The following is a 20,214-nucleotide window of genomic DNA, read 5'->3' as shown; positions in this document are numbered from 1 at the left end:
CCTTCGACTCCGCATGCAGCTGAAAACCTGATCATCTAGCACCCGGTCGTCGGTTCATTGCGCTCTACTGAAAGTTGGAGAAAAGTAGTCACACTGGCTATCAGCAAGAGGCGAACTTGCCAGTTGAGCTGATCATTCATAACCCGTGAGATTATGCTCTGGTACCGGTTGTAAGTAAACCTTCTTTTAAAGGATGAGCCTACATTCTTGATTGTTCACAACCCTTGTTCGTTGGCACTTGGTTGATCGAGGAGGTCTGAACGTTTGGTGTAACTCCAGTCCCTGTCGCGCGGTATCACATGCACGTCGGCTTGAACATCCGGAGATGATGCCGCTCGAATCATGAGGGGTAGGCAAGTTTGGTTGCATTGCATGTGTCTAGCGTGCGTGTGTCGCGACAAGCGCCAACACGCTGACTCCACTACTCCGTACTCCGAGCACCGAGTGGGTTGTGTCAGGTCCTCCTGTCTGGGGTGAAACCGGCCAGTCCGGGAATTCATCCAACGATGTGTCTATCCTCCATCACAAGCCTTCTATGTCAGGTTGACAGACTCGCAGTCTTTGGTGCTCAGTGGACACTGTCCAGAGTCTAGGCAGCAAAAGACACCTGGCACAGAGCCTACATGTCCCTTCAGATTAGCATGGAGATAATGCTAAAAAAGACCAGCTTCTTGGACATCACGTTCATATTCAACCCCGCTCGGTATCTATTGTTTCGAACAGATACACTGCCATCATGGACCAGGAGCGACGCAGCCAGATCGAAAAGGCGTTGCGCCAGTATCGAGAAACAGTCTATCAGCACAACGTCCACCTGCTGCACGTTCTAGTAGAAACTCTTGAGGCGCTGCCCGAACAAGTTCAAAACCAATCTCGCCTGCATACGCTCGCGCGTGAGATCATGTGGGAGCCGCTCCCCGAATCTGTCAAAGAGCCACGAGATATCCTTAATGAGACTGTCTTGTCCTCGTCTTGGCTTGATGGGGTCTACCCTGGACCAGTCGATCCACGAAGAGAAGAGTATTTTGCAGGTCTCCGCACCCGTATCGCAGAAACGAACATCGCGATGCCTGAGCTTGTTCCTGCAGATCTCGAGTATATATGCACACTCGTCAACGCCATCACAGGCGCGGGGCTGCCATACTATAATCTTATCAACGGTGTTGAATTCATATCGTCCCTTGAAGACCACGACATGGAAGACATGATGGATAGTGTGGAAGTTCAAGTCCGGGACGTGGACGGCACTGTTCCTCTTGAAGAACTCACTGCATTGACATTCTTCTGGGAGGATTGGGATATTGCTGTTTCTTTTAAGATTGGGACTGGTGAGCATGACAGCGGCTCATACGTTATTTACTGTAAAAACGACGAGGCGGGATGGAAATGGAGATATGGTATTCGGGACTGCGATTGGACTAGCGAGCTCTACGACACCGTCGAGGAATTCCTTGGCTTCTACGCTCACTTCAACCAATGGTCAGAGGAAGAGCTTATTGAGAAAGTTCTCAGACGCTCCGTACCTCAGGGATTCAGCAAGGATGAAATCAAGGGGAAAATCCTATCTTTGATATCCTCTCGTCTATCCACCCTGACCCTTTAGCTAAGTAGCCACAGAAGTGAGATAGTACCAAGAAGCCTCCAGCCTGAAAGCCTTTGGAACATGCGATGTGCAGCAACTTGTTGGTAAGTCAGGGAGCCATGCTAGTGGCAGGATATGATCCTGTCCATGACGTACTTGACTCTCGACACCGTGTTGTGGGAACACGGAGTTTATCGTAAGTTCACTAGTAGAGCCTTGTTGAATAAAGCAAGGGAGGCCAATAAGCTCAACTGCACACGCAGGGCTCAGGCGCAAGCAACTTTACAAGGACCATCTGATTTTAGTACCGCATATACACACAACCAGGATGAGGATCCAAACTGCTTTATTCTTCATCATTAATTTGACTTGCGCAGCCCAAGCCCACACATTCTGCCGGAGCATCTAGCAGCAGAATCTAAGAAGTCCCATCGTGCAAAGCTGCTATAGCGAAGCAGCGGCGAAAAGCCTGTAATACAACGGCTTGACGACAGCGTCCTTAAGTCACCACTCGGTCAAGGATAGAGACAAGGGCCGAACCAACCTTTCAACGAGCCACGTCGAGGCAGGGTCTTGCAATTAAACTCTATGTTTCTCCAAGACGAAAGTCAACACGACGAATTAATACCAATCCGCATATGTCGTACTCATCAAGACGCACTTAAGCCACGACCCCATGCGCAGCCCTCAGGGCCTCAACACTATCCCGATCATACTCCTTCTTCCTCCCCAGGCTGTCGACGTACATGAACGTGTGCACGCTCCCGGGGTACCTCTTGACCCGGACCCTGACCCCGCCCTCCTTCAGCTTCTCCGCGTACGCCTCCCCTTCGTCCCGGAGGGGATCCATCTCCCCCGTGCGCATAAAGGTCTCGCACAGGCCCGCCAGGTTGGCGGCCTTGATGGGCTCGACCCACCACTCGGGCCACAGCGCCCTGATCTCGTCGGTCCTGTCGGGCGGGAAGCACTGGAGGCCGAACCAGTGGATGCGCGCCCAGGGCAGGACGGGCCCGTTGTAGAACTCGACGAAGGAGCGGTAAGGCGAGTCGGTGTAGTCCTTGTAGGTCAGGGCGTCGGAGGAGGGCGCCACGGAGGGCATGGCCAGGCGCAAGGGGATACCCGCGTCGCGGGCCATGTGCTGGAGGACGACGGTGATGTGTCCGCCTGCGGAGATGCCGCCTATGGAGATGGACTGAGGGTCGATGTTGAGGAGTGAAGGCGATGTGTGGACCTGAGGAAACTGTCAAATGGCCGTCCATTGTCCATTATTTCACAACACCGGTGTGAGGGGGTTGCATAACTAGCTTACCCAGTTCAAGGCGGCGAATGCGTCCTCGAAACATTTACCCCAGACGGTTTCTGGAGCCCGTGTTAATAATGATTGCAAAGAGACTAGAAAGCAAGTGGTGCTAGCTGACCTGGACAATGGCGATAGTTGACATCGACAATGACAACTCCGGCCCCATCCCGCATGCTCAAACACAGCGACGCCTCAGACATCAAGTCACCCAGGACGAAGCCTCCGCCTGCCGGCAATTCGACTTATTAGATCAGGGCATTCTCAATATTCGTATACAGAGTGATAGCTCTCTCACCATGAAAGTTCAAGTGCACCGGATAAGGCCCCTCCCCAAACCGTGCCGGGTCCGGCGAGTACACCCGCACGGGGAACCTGGCGCCGTCCTTGGAGGCGACCTCGTAGTCCTTGACGCGCTCGTAGCCGGACGTGTCGAGAGCGCAGGGGGCCCGAAACTTCTCGGGGCTGGCGCGCACCAGCTCGATGGTCATGTCCTGGGCGGGGGGCACCTTGCTCTGCACATCGATAAAGAACTGTATAAACTCCGGGTCGAGCCGGTCGAGGATATGGCGCGGGATGGCATCTGTAGGGCTTGCAGGGCTGCCCGAGGGCGCGGAAGCTGTAGCACTACTCGGGAGCTCCCCTTGGTCTGCCATGATGAACGTGGACTTGCAAAGGACTTTTTGCTGGTTTGCTGGGGGATCCGGAGTCGGAGAGTTGTAAGTGAGGGGTTGAGATAAAGGGTCTCGGGTCTCGGGCTATGAACGGCAGTTCCCAAGTGCCGTGGTGGGTAACTGTTGAAACCCCCTTACCACCTCTTTTATCACCCCCATCTGAATGATCTGCTCGCCTTTCGAAGTTACTGAAGAGACTCTATACAATTTGATCAAAACTCAACGTATGAATCAACGTCCTCTTCAAGCCTCGGCTGGTATCATGGTTTTGTCGCTAGGATATTACTTACCATTCCTGGATTACCCCTGTCATTCATATTGACAGCTATCTGATGCTTGAAGGAGCGGAGCATAAGCTTCGAGCACTGAAGTATGGGCAACGATGTGGTAGTGACAAGTGGAAACTGGTATAGTCATCACGATGAAGCTCATCAGGGACGTGGAGCGCACACAGAAAGGGCGCAAAGCTCTCTCAGGTAAGGAGAATAGATACAATCAAGGGGGTCACGAATCCAAGAAAGGGACGGTGTAATGAACGAGCCTGAGGGGATGGCACGCTGGCAGGTGGTCGACTCAATCGCAGCCGAGTCCTCTGTTCAGGCAACATCTGTTGTAGCCACACTGGGCCAAGCAGCTCGTTGGGCAGAGGTCGAACTCGACGGGCCTGAAGACCCACGGCCATCAAGCGACGTAACCTCACAGCTGAACATTCCATCAATCCTTTTTCGTCACACATAGCGCATCGACACTCGCAAGGGCTGTATGTAGCGGGATCCCCGTGGTGAGGGAGAAGAATCTTTTGGTTGATGTTCTTTTTTTCGAATTCGCAATGCAAATTCCGGGACTCCATTCTTTAACAAATGAAAATCAAGATCCGAACGGTGCCGTCGTAGGTAGATGTTCCTGCCGTGTGCCGTTCCCCAGAACCGATCCGCATTCCATGGTGATGATGATGATGATGATGCTTGTGCTGTCCCATCGTCTTCGTAGCCGTCCTCTCGTTACTCCTCCGCTGCGTCCTCCCACGCGCCCATCTCTCCGCTTATCGCAGACGCCTGGCCTCACGCTCGGACTCGAGGAGGACAAGGATGTCGTCCTCACGGACTGTGAACGCGAATCTGTTAGCAATGGCCAGTTCCTCTTCCCTCAGTATGAACGGCCTATTGGGATTGTGAGAGCATACCGGGACCCTTGACGTTTCGGATGATGGAACGGGTCTGGTCGTCCATGAACTCGACGCGGACCTGGGTGACACCACCACGAGAACCTATTTGCAACTCAAGTCAGCGTATGTCGTTCCGTCCCAGACGCTTCCCTCTTGTGCCCTCGTCTCCGTGTCCCATCTAGAAGAGCCTCCATCTGACCGTCGGCCATCGTTGTTGATCGTTCGAGAGAGACGGTAGAGACACGAAGACGAGGGCGGAAGCGGGGTTGCACGCTGGGCGAAGGAGTCAAATCGTACCGGTACGGCCGAGGACACGGGTGACCTTGACCAGCTTGACGGGGGCCTTTGAAGCATCCATTTTGAGATGATGTGTTGGAAAAGTCTGGGTATTGACTTTGGTGATTGTTCGAGGGCGACGCGGGTGAGGAGGAGTGGAAGATGGATTTGCAGGCGCTCAGTTCAGAAAAGCCGATATTTTCGTGACGGTGGCAGCAGATTCGACGCAACTTTTTTTTTTGGTGCGCTGGTGGAAACCCTTGGGATCCATAATGAAGGGCGAGGTCCAATCAGAAAATCCGAATCTCTCAAGCGAGCGGCTCCACTCTTTTAATTGTAAGGCGGCTCGGAATAACTAATTGGTCGCTTTTGTAGTGGGGGTTTACAAGTACATTTGATGTTCCAGTCCTGCACGACTGGAACACCGAATTGGAGCTCACTCCAAGCACTCCAAGCTCCATGCAAGCTCCAGGTCCCTCCCTGTAACACTCTCTAGGGGTACTTCAGCCAAACCACAGGTACAGTAGACTCGCTGGCTGGTGCATGCAAGCGTGATACTGGAATGTTTATGCCGACGTCCACTTGGGCTCTAATGGTTTTCTCTCTACTAAAGCTAATGGCAGCGCGTCTCTCTGGTTCGGGTCGTCATTGATGTGTACTTTGATGTTTACTTTATGGATACGGCAGACGGTGGTTGCTGCCCAGGCGCGGACTGTTGCTCAGGAACCAAGGTGCCATTCGAAAGTGCTTCAGACTTTGAGGTATTGCCAGGCACACGTAGTGAACCATGTGTTCACGAGATGAATGCCATCTCTCTCGAAAAGGTCTGAACTTGGTTGACGTTTGGTATCTAAAAATGCTCGTGACAAATGTATCCATCTGTCTATGAGTGAATCTAAAATCTTCCCCCTTTGTCGCCCGACCATCTCTCCCCTGTGCTCCCTTCTCGGTCCTCGTCTACACACAAACCCTCCCCCCTGCTCGTCACCCTCATCCATCCCTCCACAGAGGACCCCCCGCCCTCCTGAAGCCTACGCGATCCAGAACCAGACCTTCTGCAGCCAATTCTTGGCCACGGGCTCCGCCTCCCTGTCCCGCGCCTCCATCTCCTCCATCTCCCGCACGCCCGTCACGACGTCGATGTCGGGTATCTTGCGCGCCAGCGGGGTCCGGAACCAGATCTTGTGGCCCGCGTAGAGGACCAAGAAGATGGGCAGCGTGATGTAGGCGGCCAAGAAGTCGTCGACCTTCCACTGGCCCGGGAAGAAGACGTTGAACCCGTTGGTCAGCGTCAGCAGCACGAGCATGAAGAGCGCAAAGTAGGCCGCGTAGGGCTGCAGCGGCGTGCGGAAGGGCAGCGTGTGCAGCAGGCCGCGGAAGGACATGGCGGCGCGGAAGCGGATGAAGGTGACGCAGACGACGACCCAGGCGATGTACCCCGAGATGGTCGAGATGTTCATGAACCAGCCGAAGACGGTGGCGCCGTTGTTGCTCACGTTGAGGTACGTCAGCAGCGAGACGGCCCAGGTGGCCAGCACGGCGGCGTAGGGCACGCCCGCCTTGGTCGTGCGCGTGAAGAGCCGGGGCGCCTGGCCGTTGAGCGCGAGCGAGTACAGGATGCGGGAGCCCGAGTAGAGGAAGGCGTTGCCCGCGGACCAGGCGGACGAGAGGATGGCGACGTTGATGACGTGGTTGAGGCCGCCGATGCCCGCGCGCTGGATGCCGATGACCCACGGCGAGGCCGAGGCGTTGGACTGCGGCGAGAGCAGCCGGTCGTCGGTCGACTTGACGATGACGCCGACCATGAGGCTGCCGAGGCCGTAGAAGATGGCCAGGCGCCAGACGAAGCGGCGCGCCGCCTTGGGGATGTTGCGGCGCGGGTGCACCGTCTCGCCCGCGGCCAGGGCGATGAGCTCGGGCGACGTGATGAAGGCGAAGCCGGCGCGGATGAAGGCCGTCCAGTAGGCCAGGAAGTTGCCCGTGTTTCTGTCCCCCTTGACGAGGTAGGGCGTGATGGCGCCCGGGTCGTACCAGTACAGGAAGCCGATGCGCTCGTGGTTGGGCCCGCCGCCGAGCATGATGACGAGGGACACGAGGATGAGGCCCATGATGGTGATGAGCTTGATGGACGCGAACCAGAACTCGGCCTCGCCAAAGATGCTGACGGCGAAGATGTTGAGCGCCAGCGTGACGAGCAGGATGATGGTGATCCAGGCGGCGGCGGGCACGGGGGTCTTCCAGTAGTCGAGCAGGATGGCGCCGGCCGAGGTCTCGGCGCCGATGAGCATGGCGTAGGCGTACCAGTAGTTCCAGCCGGCGGCGAAGGCGAGCGAGGGCTCGACGAAGCGGTCGACAAAGTAGGGGATGGAGATGCCCTTGAGGGGCAGGTACGAGGCCATCTCGCCGAGGGCGTTCATGATGACCCAGACGAGCAGCATCATGGACAGGTAGCCCATGAAGAGCGGGGCGGGGCCGACGAGGTTGAGGATGCGGCCGGAGCCGACAAAGAGACCGGTGCCGATGCTGCCAAGTCGAGAATTGTGTTAGTGACTACCAATTGCTGGAGTGCTGGAGGCGCGCGCGCATTGCTTGTAGCAGTATTAGGAGGACTTACGCTCCGCCGAGAGCGAGGAACTGGATATGCCGACTCTTGAGGCCGCGCTGCAGCTGGTCCTGGGAGTGCAGGAGGTCCTGGGTGCCGTCGGGGGCGAGCATGCGCGTCTGGCCGTGGTTCACGTCGGCCGTGTTGGTGGTGTCGAAGCGGTCAGAGCCGCCCTTGGACTCGATGTCGACATCGTGGCCCGTCGAGGCGCCGATGGCGGTATCGTGCTCCTCCTTCATCTCGAGGGACTAGAAGAGTGCCAAGACAACCGCACTCTTGAGATCGCGAACTAGCCGGCAAACTGTGCGCAACTTCGTGACTCGAGACAATCGCGATGTAAGAGTGCGACAGAGAAGGAATGAAGAAGACGACGACTAGAGAGGAAGAGATTGAATTCCCAGGGACCTGGGGGCAAGGATGAAAAGAAAAAGGTGTGGGTGGACGAGCCAACTTATCCTTCTGGTGGTCAGTCACCAACAGCTCCGAGTCGAGGTCCGTCTTCTCGTTGCCTCTCTCCGCACCGGCGACCCCAGGAAATACCTACAGGGACCGACCTACCGTGCCATGCTAGCAATCTCTGATACACCACAAGCGAGTAGCCTGCCGTTAGCACATGCGCGAATCTGTAGCCCATCTGGGTATGAGGGTATCTGGTGTGGAGGGCGGCGGTGCGTGTGGGCGGGCGCATCGACATGGGGGTATTGGGACGAGAAACAGGCGATCAACACGAGCGGACGGTTCATTTGCGTGGCACACGTCCTTTTGGGATCCCCACACTGACCAGCATTCCAGATTTGTATGCAGATACCACGCTGACTAGGGCCCAAATCCAACCATGACGGGTGGTCGCGTGGTCCGTCTCTGCATCTCTTGGGTCTCTGGTTCGCCGCAGGACCAAGGTTCTTCTCTGGTGTCTGTAGGATCCGCAGATAAGGGTCGGCTCACTCGCGAGTACGTACCTCATCATGCAGGATTGATATCACGTCTTGGCGGATGTCGGGTATCTCCAGAGTGTACTGGGCTGATGGACCAAGGTCCTCTCCCTCAGCTGGAGGACGGGAGACTGGAGATGTCTGGAGACTTTGGAGATGCGGTATCGCGTCCATGTCTTGGCTACCCCAACATTGCTAAGGCCGTCAATGCCCGCGGCCCCCCTCTGGCCGTTTGCTTGCACAAGATCAAGCTGATAACAGGCAGATGCCGGTAGAAGTAGAGCAAGAGGGCGTGCGAGAAGGGGTGAAAAGAGCAGAGCACCTAGCGATGCGATGACGTCCGAGTTTCGCAGCGTTGGTGGGTGTGGAGGCCACCTGCAAGCCATGGGGGAGAAGGCCCGGCGTGTCCAGCCATTCACAGAGGGATGTCGCGGCGGGTGGCGGGGCACTGGGCCGTCTCCTTGCAGCGTTTCTACAGGGGATCGCCCGCTAGGCCTGTTTCTAGACGCACGCTAGACCTCGGCAGGCAGGTCTGGCGTTCTTTTTTTTTTTTTTCTTCTTCTTCTCGGCTTCGTCTTTCCACTGTCTCGTCTCTGGTCTTCCGCTGGTCCAGTGGCCTCACCATCAATCGATGTCATCCTTTTGTTGTTTGTTCGCTCTCCTCGTTTGGAACACCGAGAAGCGAGCAAGGGCTTGGTAGTGGTCTCGGGACTCAAATGCTCTCGCACGTCCTCTACCACGCGCCAAGAGGCTTGTCTTTTGCTCTGACAACACTTGACATGGAGATACAAGTACTTTCTGTCTCTCCACCCTACGCTAACTCCCATTTTCTTCCCATTTTCGACACCGAGACGCGGGAGCCCACTAAAAAAAAAAACAGCGAGAAATCCATCTTAGGTAAACCCTTATTCCAATGACCGACCTTGAATCACGGCTCTCGCTCTCGCACCTCATGCACCCGGACATGTGGCGAAGAGCCTCATGTTAGACGGCACAACGCGGCATAACGTCCTTAGCGTCGCCATGGCTCGGCTTTATTTCGATCAATTGCCCACGGACGCACGCTCTGCTAGTACTTGTATTGTTCGTATGAGACAGCGGAGAACAGTCTCTGTCCAGCTCAACACGGGTCCATTTCTTTCCTACTACCTACCAGGTAGGTATCGTAAGGAGATGTGACGGTACGTATCTTGGTTCTTAGATAACCAACTTTTCTGTTTCTAAGGGTCTCTTGTCAAGGTTTTGGATCGTCATGTTCAATCGTCAAGATGTCGAAATCACCAAACTTTAGATTCTCTCGTTGATTATCTCGGATGGAATGACCCTAACTCGCCATCTACCGCACGCTTGTCCCCATCAGGTCTGGTCAGGTCTGGGTCAGGAGTGTTGCCCTTTAGTGCGGTTCGGCATGGCACGGCGCTTTTGAACCTCGAGCTATCCAAAGAACATCCTATCAATCCCGACCTACCGCAACCCGGATCTTGCATTCCTGCATTCACACATTGAGGCTCTACGGAGTCGCCGCGCAACCCCCCACGAGGCTTCATTCTACTGTAATGCCACGCATAAACTCTAGAGCACTCAGCTGCTCGGCCTGCTTCGGTTCAATGGCGAGACCCTGACTGACTTGCACCTCCACAGCCTTGCAGGACGAGCTGATCTGTGCGCTGGGACATCATGATAGCCCATTCAACCAAATGGAATTGCATCAGACGAGGGTCCTTTTGCACTTTCAGCTCTATAGATGCTTCGCTATCTTGCCGTGACAAGCGAAGCAGAGGCTGCGTGTCGAGGCACATCCCATTGATCATGTTTGGTGATAGGGAATAATTCAAATTGGTCAACATTGTTGATAATCGTTTGTACGCGGCAAACTATCTGATACGGCTCTTTCACCTTGCCATTGAATCGGATCCAACTGGGGAACTAGGATAAACATGCCATACGGGGTTCCCGGTTGTCAACTCCTTGTCGTTTCAAAGCGTCTGGTCGGAGCTTCACACTGCTACTGCTCAAACCCGCAACCGACCAACGACAGCTATCGCACAGTCAAATTGATGCAACATTTCTCCATGTGAATCCATTCTCGACCAGGTTGAGTGCTCAAAGCACCAACCCCAGATCCTTTCTTCGACGGAAGCTGATAATTGAGAGTGTCCAGACGACACCCGCATCGAGCTGACCACCACCAACAAGTGGTATAGCCACCAGAACCTTGTGCCTACTACAGTTTTTCGCCTTCTCATCACCTCATCGCATGCATCGCGCAAGCCACCCGGGCACCAGATCAGCCGGGCGCCTCCCGCACGCCGCATCGACACACCCGGCCAGGCTCGCAAAGTAGAAGTCCTTGCCCGTCAGCCCCGGCCCGTAGTGCGCGTACTTGCCCGAGTTGGTGACGACGGCCGCGACCGAGGACCCCACGATCGGCTCGCCGATCATGCACCAGCAGGTGTCGGTGATGAACTGCACGCCGAAGGACTCGAGCTCCCCGACGAGGCCCGCCTGCTCGGCCAGGCCGTGCGTCGCCCGCCCGCAGGTCACCATGACGCTGACGCCCTCCGCCTTTGTTCGGTTCCGGCAGAGCTGAGCGAGCGTCCTGATCTCGGAGAGGGAGAAATGGGGGTTGCCCAGGGATACTAGGCCGACATGCTGACGGCCCGGAGAGCCCGAGTTCAGGCTCGTCCAGGCACCCGCCAAGTCCTCCAATTTGATATCGACAGTACGTATCGAGCTATCCGCACCGGTCACATCGTGCGATGAGCTAGCCTCGGGCGTGACGCCCTGAATGTGAAACATAGGCGCGCTCGAGACCGTGGCAAACGCGGCGCCAAAGGCCTTGAGGTCATCCTTGGACGGCGCCAGAGACTCCATGCCGACGACGAGAGGAATCTGGCTCGAAGACAACGTCCCGACATGATAGCCCATCAAGGGGTAGAAACTGTCGTCGTCCACATCTCTTCCCTGTAAATCCACGAGTCGGACAACGAGCGTCGCCCGCCTGTTGGTCTCGACATGCGGCCCTGCCTTCGGTGCCCGGCCCGTGAGCGCGATAGCCGTGTCGAGGAAATCGGGGTACTTCATCGTCCTGGCCCCCAGGACACTATTCGCGTAGACGACCGCGTTCGACTCGGCCCAGGCGATCTGCTCGCCCAGCCCGGGAGCCGTCTCGAGTTGGTACGGTGCACATGTGAAAGTCGGGGTCGCGCCCATGTCCGTAAATGCCTCGGCAAGTCTTGAGGCGGGGGTGCCGAGCTCGACGGCGACGCCCTGGGCTCTCCAGCGTCTTTGGTCGACGGATATCGAGTTGAGTGACGTAGGGACTCTGACCCGGCCTCCCCAGTCCCGAAGCTTCTGGGCCACGGCGAGGGATGCCGGTCCCGTGTAGATGCACGCGTCGATGTGTGCCTGGCTGATATCCATGAGCTCCGTTGCCCCGAGGAGAGTAGCCATGCGTATGACGATGCGCATTGATGCCCGAGCGGCTTCGCCGTAAACACCGTCGAGGAACTGCTGATCCAGCTCCGAGAGTCTGATTTCCGCATCCGGAGGACTGAGATGACTGGTCTTGGGATGAAGTAATTGTCGCTGATTGGGATCAGGCTCGCCACTGAAGATGTCCCCGCCCTCGACGCAAACTTGGCAGCCGTCGGATTCAAGAAGTTGACAGAAGTCAGTGGCTTCGAGGGTCACGACTGGTATCGCTTTGCCAAAGATCTCTTCGGCAATCATGACGCCCAGTGTCAGGATATCCTCCCGTCGTTGGAATACCATGGCTGTGGGCCCTCTGTCGTTCATAAGAAGCTCCAGTAAGACCCCGCTTCCAGAGCAGGATCCTCGGCCCCCGGGGATGGCCAAGATAGCCCCTTGAAGATTTCTCCCACTCAGTGGATGGTGACGGTCTATTACCTCCCCCGTCTGAGGATCGACGCCACCCCAGAAGCTCAGCTCGAGGTTGCTCGCTAAGAGTCTGCCGGAAGCCTTGCCATCGACATAAGCGTGGCCGTGCAAGTGGAACCTTTTTGTCATCTTGAACGGTAGCACATGTGAGGCATTTTACTGGACCGGGGAGGGCGAACGGATGCGGGATTTGGCTCGCTCTCCCACATTGAAGTGCAGGGGGGCCAGTACTGGCTGGTCGTTAACCCGGTGGCGGTGGCTTCAAAGCGACTGTTCTCTGCAGCAGATGGTGATGATTTTCCCAGCCGTATTTGTGTTGGGGTTCTCCAGATGTGTCGGACACTGTGCCGAGTTAGACGAACAGATCCGATAGGGAAAGGACGGTGGTCCTCCGAGAAGACCGACCCAAATCTTTGTGGTTCTGACCAAATATACTCTTCTTTCTTTTTCCCCTGGGAAGTACAACAACCTTTGCTATTGCGGATGAGTTATGGGAACCGCAAAGACAGAAATCAAGGAGATCGACCCCGCCAAACTCAGCCAATTGAGGGTTGAGCGCTTAAGGTTGACGGATCAGAAGTGGAACGTCGCCTAAGTCAACCCCCTTGTCTGCCACTGCAGCACGTCTAACCAGGTTGAGTAAAGGCCACTCTGTGAGGAAACTGTCTCCAAAAGCATAATGCAACGACAGCGAGTTCATGATCTAAATCTTACAAGTCTCGTTCTTTCCATTCAACTTTCATTATAAAGGAGATGTTCAGGGCAGCCAGCAATTAGATGTATATGCCGTGTCTTGATTCCATTTTTGATGTCTATCTAAGCTGTTTTCCTTTCAATATCAACCTCACTGCTAATGTGTAGATATTGTCGTAACATCTCGAGAAGATTCGAGGAAGAACCACTGCAGCAACCCAGTCCTCCATACATGCTTACCAAGTGGAGTTTCTGCTGGATTTCTTAGCGGAATTCCTTGAGGTATATGCAGATCAAAATTTAGAATTTGGTAGTTTTGTATGGAAGGGGTTGTTTTGGGCGTGTTTGGCTCCAAGCCGAGCTTTTTGAGCTTTTACCATACCCATCAAACTGGCAGTGATCCTTGATCACAGAGAAGGTTTGCAGGATAAGAGCAGTCATATTGGCTCTCTCAATTCATGCCTTTATCAATTACATTATTAGTAGAAAGAAGACAGTAAGGAAGGACACTTCGCCACCAAGATCCTACCCAAACTCATTAAACAATCTAAAATAGAGTCATCAAAACCGGGCACGCGGATAGGTTGGTTGTCAGGAAGGTCAAGACCCAATCCCCGAGAAGGCCAAGTATTTGCATTTCGGTCAAGTCATACGAAGGTTGGCACCGAGATTGATCAGAGTTCTCGGCAACACACCACATGGAAATACGACAACTCAGAGGACGGAAGATACGAGACGGTCAGATACACAAATACATTTGCCACATCCCATACTTAGCAACATATCACGCATCTCACGCAATTCACATTGCTCCTCAAACGTCCATGTAACACTTGGAATTGCAATCTGGTACATCTAGCTACTTTACTTCGGAAAGCAACATGCGTGTCGGACACAGATACAGGCAGATGGCACGCTGTAAAAAGAAAAGAGCGTACCGCCAAACACCAGCACCACAATTCCACAACCTGACGATGCAGCACATGATACCTTACACACAACTCGCAAGAAACCAGTCCAGTTCATTAGAGATTCGTCGCTATGGGAGTATGAGAGAGGAAGAAAGGAGGAAAAAAAAGGTAGCAAAAAAAAAAAACACAGGTAAAAGATACCCTTTTGAAGAAGAACGCCAGTGCATGGGTGACTCGAGTCCCAAATGATAGAGGAATGGTATCTCGTGTCGCCGATGCATGCACGCTTCCTGCCCATGGACTAGATATGAATCTCGATAAGGGGGGAAAAAAGAAAGAAAGGCACGCCTGAGCCCAGCCAAATAAACCCACATCCTGCGCACGCAACCGTTTTCCATTTTTCGTGTTCGTCATTTGCGTGGCCCAAGAAGACTCGGAAAAGAAAACAACTTGGGTAACGATGCCATTCCCGTCATAAACGCTGCCTGCGCCATACAGCAACGAGCAAATCCCAATCAACAATCGCCGTCCCTCCACCCAACCACACAACTATCCCTGCTTGATGAGGGAGGCTTCCTCAGTTACTAATATTGCGGTCGCATGGGCTGCTGCTGGGTAGCTTGAGCGCCATCGACGATACGGTTGATCAGCGACGCCATCTGGGCAATGTTCTTCAGAACGGGATCGTTGGCCGAGATGGTGGAGATTTCGATGAAGACCTGTTCCAGTCTAGCCTTAATATGTGACAGGATCTTCGGGGTGAGCTCGCGGACTTGCTCGTCCTGTATTGGAGAGATGATTAGTACACCAAACCTTGTCATTTCAGAACGAGGAGATGGAGAGCTTACCAGGCGAGGAAGAGTCTGCAGGAACGTAATCAGGATCATCTCGGTCCAGGCAAGCCGCTGGTGGAGAAGATCTCCCTGAAGATCATTCGAGACGGTCGTACCAACGGTAAGCAGCACCAAGGGCTGCAGGTACTGGACGAAGAGTTCCGGATTGTACTTGACGAGGACTCGGCGGAATAGCTCTTGCTCCTTACCGCTACTCTGCAGCCAGCGCATCATGGCTCCGTCGTAATCCTCACTCTTCATCATGTTGTCGATGTCGACGGCGGCCCGATCCACGTCGCTGAGGCCTTGATCATCTCTTCGGGTTGCCACAACAGCAGTCTCATGGCTGAGCTCGGACGGGGATGCAACAGCCTGTTGCTGCTGCTGGACATGTCGAACTCCGGGGCTGTGGTAGCTGCCGCTGTCATGACCCCGATGGTGCATAGGCTGCTGGGGAGGGCTGATCAGCTGCTGCTGTTGCTGCGGGCTGATGTGCTGCGAGCGCTGCTGACGAGAGTGGCCCTGCACGGAGCTCTGCGCCTGAAAGTTGAGCAGCTCGGTCTGATACTTGGTTTGGGCGGCCGCCATGGCGGAGACGGTTTGAGTCATACTCGTGACAAGGCTGGTAAGGTGGTCAATCCGGCTGTTCTGCGCCTGCTGGATCTGCTCCAGCTGAGCGATCTGGTCACCGAGCTTGCGGTGAATGTCCTGGCCGACACGCTGGACGGTCTGCGAAGTCAGAGTGGTGAAGGCGGGCACAATATCGTCCTCCAGAATCCTGCTGACTTGCTTCTCGACGTGCGACGAAACGCTGGGGATGACCTTCTCGCTGATCGACTTGGCCAGGTCCTGGTTCCTCAGGGCGTTGTTGACCGAAGTCTGAGTCGACTTTTGCGTCTCCCTCTGGACAACTTGCGAGATGTGAGTGTTGATCTTGTTGACCAGATTGTCAGATATCGATCGGGCGACATCCTCGCGAATCGAAGGGAGGACGTTGTTCTCAAACTCCTCCCTCACAATCTTGCCGAGGACGAGCTGGGTGTTATTGTTCAGAACATCCGAGACCAGATCGAGGAGCTTTCGCTGCTTATGCTCAAAGTCGACATCTCGCTTGCGAACCTGATCATCGCTGAACTTCTTCGTGTTCTCAAAAGCATGGTTGACGGTAGCCGTCAATCGATCCACCAGACGTGACTCCATGCTGGCGATGTGAGCGTCGATGGTATCTTGAGAAAGCGACGCAGCAATGTTCGTAGACTTGGATGAGTCGGGACCTTTGCCCTTGGATGGGCCAAGCTTGGGCGAGGTTTGGTTGCTCGCCTCACGCTCAGCTTGCGCAGCGGCAGCGGCGGCCTGGGCGGCGGCGGCAGCTTTCTTCTTGCGACTCTTCTTTTCAGGCTTTTCTGAAGGCTGCGGTGCTGTGGCTTCCTCTGTCTTGGGCTCTTGCTTGACTTTGGAAGGTGAAGCCGAGTCAAGTTTGCGAGAGGGTTGGTCGTCCTGAGAAGAAGTTGACTGCAGGATGTCCTTTCCACCCCGCGCAACGACGCGAGGAATCTGAACTGGAGCTGACTCCACCTGGGGGTGCGGCTCGGCTACCTGCTGAGGCTGCTGTGGCGGTGACTTCAGCTTCACAATTTTGACAATGCCCGCCTCAACTGCATCTACCGGCGACATCACTTTGTTGTCCCGAGTCCATCCGAGCTCGGCTTGCCGAATAGGAATGCACGTAACACCCTTAGAGTGCATGGCGTAAAGCTCGAACAGAGGCTGCTCGTTCTCGTCGGAAGCGTCCGGGTGGGCAAGAATGTCGAGACTCCGCAGAGCGCCCTTGTTGGCAAAAGAGTACTCCCTGAGACCGCTAATGACGGCAGTAGACTCTGGCTGCGGAATTGACGAATCCTGAGCATTGAGCTTCTGAACATACTCGACCTGCGACAGGTTCTTGATGCTGTACTTTGGCGCGGACAGATGAAGGAAGTAGATCGAGTTGCGCGTTGGGTGGCCGACCACAATCATGCCGGTCGGGGGGTGATACATGACGCTGCAGACGGCATCCGACTCCTTGCTGTGAGGCAGATTGAACTCCTGAACAGGCTTGCCCAGGGCAAGATCCCAGAGCTGCAGCGTGTGGTTCTGTTTCATACCAACAATCATGTATCGCAAAGCGCCACGTTTCTGGTATGGCCTCAACTTATCGAGGAGCAGTACCGATGTGGGCCAAGCCTTCTCTCCCTCGGGCGTGGTCGTGAGAGTCATGAGCGGCTCCTTCACTTCGAGGAAGTTCTGCGCGGGCAGTGGGGCGCGCGGGTCCGAGTCTTCCTTGACAGCGGTAAGGTCTCGTACATCCCAGAACTTGACCCGTCCCGACTTGTCAAGGGACACAACGACTGTGTCGTCCTGGCTGAAGGTGAAGTCCTTGCCGGCCTTACCGGTGTTGATCTTCAGAGCACACTGCTTGGCCAGCCTATCCGTGTCAACCACGCGATCGTGACCGGCCTTGAACAGATTGTTCTGCAGGATGAATCCGGGCCAGACGATGTTGATAGACTTGCCGCGGCCGACAGCAAAGTACTCGGGATGGATCGTTGAAATACGCGCGCGTGTCTTGAGCACACCACCGGGGGCATCGCCTTCCTGCGAGCTGATAGGCGGGAGTGCGAACCCGTACTGCTCGGGATGGGCGTCCTCGATGTGGTCCTTGTCTCCATCCCTGATCTGGACCCAATAGACAGTGCCGCTGATGCCAGTGCCGAGGATAGCGTCTCGCTGGACGACAGACTGGTCCGGGGCCGACGAGGACATGGCAACATTGAAAATGCGGTCCTTGGTGTCGGTGAAGAGCTTGGCGTCTGTGCCGTCAGACTGCCGAATAACACGAAGGCCGCCGGCCTTGGACATGCCATAGGTTATGTAGCTCTCCGTGGAGGTGACCAGGTTGCGGTCGATCTGGTCGAATTCCTTCTTCAGACGAGCGATATCGATTATAGTCTCGTCACGGAGGACGGGCCGGACCTCGTTCGCGTCCTCCTGAACAGTAATGGAAATCCAGGGCTTCATGGGGAAATTGAACACCTTGACAGGCGCAGCAGTCTCCTCAATGACGACGATCTCATCAGCCTCGGCGCTCTCCCAGCTGTCGGCCACATGCCCGTTAGCCGCCTCGTCCACAATCTCCTTGACCGACTTGGCCACGTCAGGAGGGAACGCGGTGTCGAGGGCGTCGTGATTCTTCTCCTTGGCAAGCTCCTTCTGGATGGCTTGAGCTGCGACCTGTGAGGCAGCTTCGAATTCGTCTTCGGTCTTGGCATTCAGCATGTCGTCCAAGTCCTTGGCGATCTCTGCCTGGGCGCTCTCCTCCTCGGCGAGGGCCAGTGCATCCTGGGCCTCCTGGTCTGCTTTCTCAGCAAGACTACTGACGGCCTCCGCCACTGTCTCTGGCGACTTGATGTCGCCAGCGGCCGAAGCCTTGTCAGAGACTCCACGATCTGCCGGGGAGACATCGACAATACGAATATTGTCGGACCGCACGCTGGGACTGGCGTCCCGGCTCGAGGGCTTCTCGTCCTGAGCACCACGGATCGAGCCAGGCTTCTTGAGGATCTGGATCGGCATCGTGGCCTGGCTAGGGGTAGCCTGCGCCGCAGAACCGCCAGGCGTAGTGGAGCCCTTGGGCGTCCGACGCAGAGGAGAGGCGGCGGCGAGATCATCGAAGGGGTTGGAGTAGTCGAACATGGTCGACCTTGAAGCAGGCTGCTCTTGTGCCTTGGGCTTCGGGGACTCAAAGTCGAAGGTGCTTGTGGGAACGGACGGGGCCTGCGCTGGAACCTGCGGGCTGCTGGCCAATGCCTCCTCAAGAGATTTGTAGCTCGCCGTGTTCTCATTCGCATGGTCGCTCGAAGAACCAGGCGTCATTCTCACCGACTTGGTCGACTCGGTCGAGAAGGTCGCATCGTTCTGGCTCGGCTTGGGCCGGTTGAGCAGGTTGAGAAGGTACTGCTGGGTCTCGGACGAATTGGACGTCGACGCCCACGACGGCTGCTGAGCAGCTGGCGGCTCCGGCTTGGGAGCCTCCTCCTTCAGGCTACCCTGCATAAGGGCAGCGAGCAGGCCGGAGGGGTCGGAAGGTGCAGGGGCCGGCGCATGAATGAGATTAGGCGGGAGGGACGAGTGTCGCAGGTTGGACTCTCGGTGAACAGGCTCGTGGTGGCCCGAAGAGGGGGGGCCGGCGGCCGACTGAGCATTGGAGCCGCTGAACTTGAGAAGGTTCAGCAGATGCGAGCTGTTGGTGCGGTCGGAGTCGGGCCTTCCCGAAGCCATGGACCCCGGCATGTTGGGCGGGAACTGGGCATTGGGGAAGGCACCACCCACGGGCGGTGTGGGAGCGGCAGGGAGATGCGAGGCCATGGCATCGTTGAACGAGTCTCCCATGCGAGAGGAATCAAAACCGGCCTGCTGGCCGAATTGAGGGTTTTGAGGAGGCTGGGTGTAGGAATTGAACTGCGACAGCAGATTCTGCGCATGGGTGGAACCGCCAGCTTCCTGGTTCGAGGTCCGACGGAGCTGAGCCAAGAGTGACTGCAAGCCCGCGTTGGACTCGAGTTCGTCATGGTCCAGACCGCCAGACATACTAAAGTTGCCAGACATGTCTTCCAACGTCTGGGCTACTGCTTAGATCTAGCCTTGAGGCCGCGGGGCGGAGTGGTGACAACGAGCTTGGGGGTGGAACTCGAAGTGATGTATCGATGATGGCGAGACTAACGAAGCTGTGCGAAAGCTTCAGGGTGGCGGGCTGCCTCAATGGCAAGCCGGAAAGAAGAAAAACAGTAGATACAACTGCCTGCAGAGACAAAAGTCTCCGGGGCGTGGGGGATTCGAGTCTACTGATCAAGATCAAGAGAGACAGACGACTCGCAACGGGATCGGGACAGGGAAAAGAGGTTGGAGAGAGGAGTTGGAGCTCCGTCGATGATGATCAATGTTGGGCTCCTTCTTTTTTTCTCGAGGCGGACAAGAAAATTATTAGTTGTCAATGGGCGGCAGGCGTGACTGTGATTGGCCTGAGGGCTCCTGCTCGCCAGCGCACGGGGCAGCTTGGATGAGACTAACCAGACGGGTGCGCGCGAGGTGCATCAAATGGATGCATCAAATGGGGCATTCAGTGACCGATTTTACTTGTAGAAGGCTCCAGGGCTGCTGCTGTTCCAACGCTAATTCAACGGGCCACATCACCAGCAACTTCGTGGAGGGAAACGAGTGGCTGGCAGAGAATACGCAGAGGGAAAAAACCCACCCGTCTTGGCGGCCACACCAGAACTTTCGGGGACGATGTGCAGCGGGTGCCCGCTGTGT

General features: G+C 55.7%; 6 protein-coding genes across 6 annotated transcripts; 1 reads left to right on the top strand and 5 right to left on the bottom strand.

The window, feature by feature from the left end:
* Window positions 1-736: 736 nt before the first annotated feature.
* On the top strand, window positions 737-1,603 carry E0L32_007656 (uncharacterized protein; the record flags this gene model as incomplete). Its single annotated transcript, XM_031142424.1, has 1 exon — window positions 737-1,603. One exon carries the CDS (start codon window positions 737-739, stop codon window positions 1,601-1,603), a length of 867 nt encoding a protein of 288 aa, XP_030993388.1.
* A 640-nt stretch (window positions 1,604-2,243) lies between these two features.
* E0L32_007655 (uncharacterized protein) lies at window positions 2,244-3,535 on the bottom strand (the record flags this gene model as incomplete). The annotated part of the gene is made up of 4 exons (XM_031142423.1): window positions 2,244-2,813; window positions 2,892-2,941; window positions 3,001-3,123; window positions 3,178-3,535. 4 exons carry the CDS (start codon window positions 3,533-3,535, stop codon window positions 2,244-2,246), a joined length of 1,101 nt encoding a protein of 366 aa, XP_030993387.1.
* A 1,060-nt stretch (window positions 3,536-4,595) lies between these two features.
* On the bottom strand, window positions 4,596-5,076 carry E0L32_007654 (uncharacterized protein; the record flags this gene model as incomplete). The annotated part of the gene is made up of 3 exons (XM_031142422.1): window positions 4,596-4,657; window positions 4,737-4,820; window positions 5,016-5,076. The coding sequence occupies 3 exons, from the start codon at window positions 5,074-5,076 to the stop codon at window positions 4,596-4,598; spliced, it is 207 nt and encodes a 68-aa protein (XP_030993386.1).
* Window positions 5,077-6,025: 949 nt separating this feature from the next.
* Window positions 6,026-7,835, bottom strand: E0L32_007653 (uncharacterized protein; the record flags this gene model as incomplete). Its single annotated transcript, XM_031142421.1, has 2 exons — window positions 6,026-7,517; window positions 7,609-7,835. The coding sequence occupies 2 exons, from the start codon at window positions 7,833-7,835 to the stop codon at window positions 6,026-6,028; spliced, it is 1,719 nt and encodes a 572-aa protein (XP_030993385.1).
* Window positions 7,836-10,778: 2,943 nt separating this feature from the next.
* Window positions 10,779-12,557, bottom strand: E0L32_007652 (uncharacterized protein; the record flags this gene model as incomplete). Its single annotated transcript, XM_031142419.1, has 1 exon — window positions 10,779-12,557. The coding sequence occupies one exon, from the start codon at window positions 12,555-12,557 to the stop codon at window positions 10,779-10,781; it is 1,779 nt and encodes a 592-aa protein (XP_030993384.1).
* Window positions 12,558-14,616: 2,059 nt separating this feature from the next.
* E0L32_007651 (uncharacterized protein) lies at window positions 14,617-19,509 on the bottom strand (the record flags this gene model as incomplete). Its single annotated transcript, XM_031142418.1, has 1 exon — window positions 14,617-19,509. One exon carries the CDS (start codon window positions 19,507-19,509, stop codon window positions 14,617-14,619), a length of 4,893 nt encoding a protein of 1,630 aa, XP_030993383.1.
* Between the last annotated feature and the right edge of the window lie 705 nt (window positions 19,510-20,214).

This window comes from Thyridium curvatum (assembly GCF_004353045.1).
Source record: "Thyridium curvatum strain D216 chromosome Unknown NODE_47_length_323349_cov_79.126483, whole genome shotgun sequence".
Lineage (NCBI taxonomy): Eukaryota > Fungi > Ascomycota > Sordariomycetes > Thyridiales > Thyridiaceae > Thyridium > Thyridium curvatum.
This window is presented reverse-complemented; position numbering and strand designations above follow the sequence as displayed.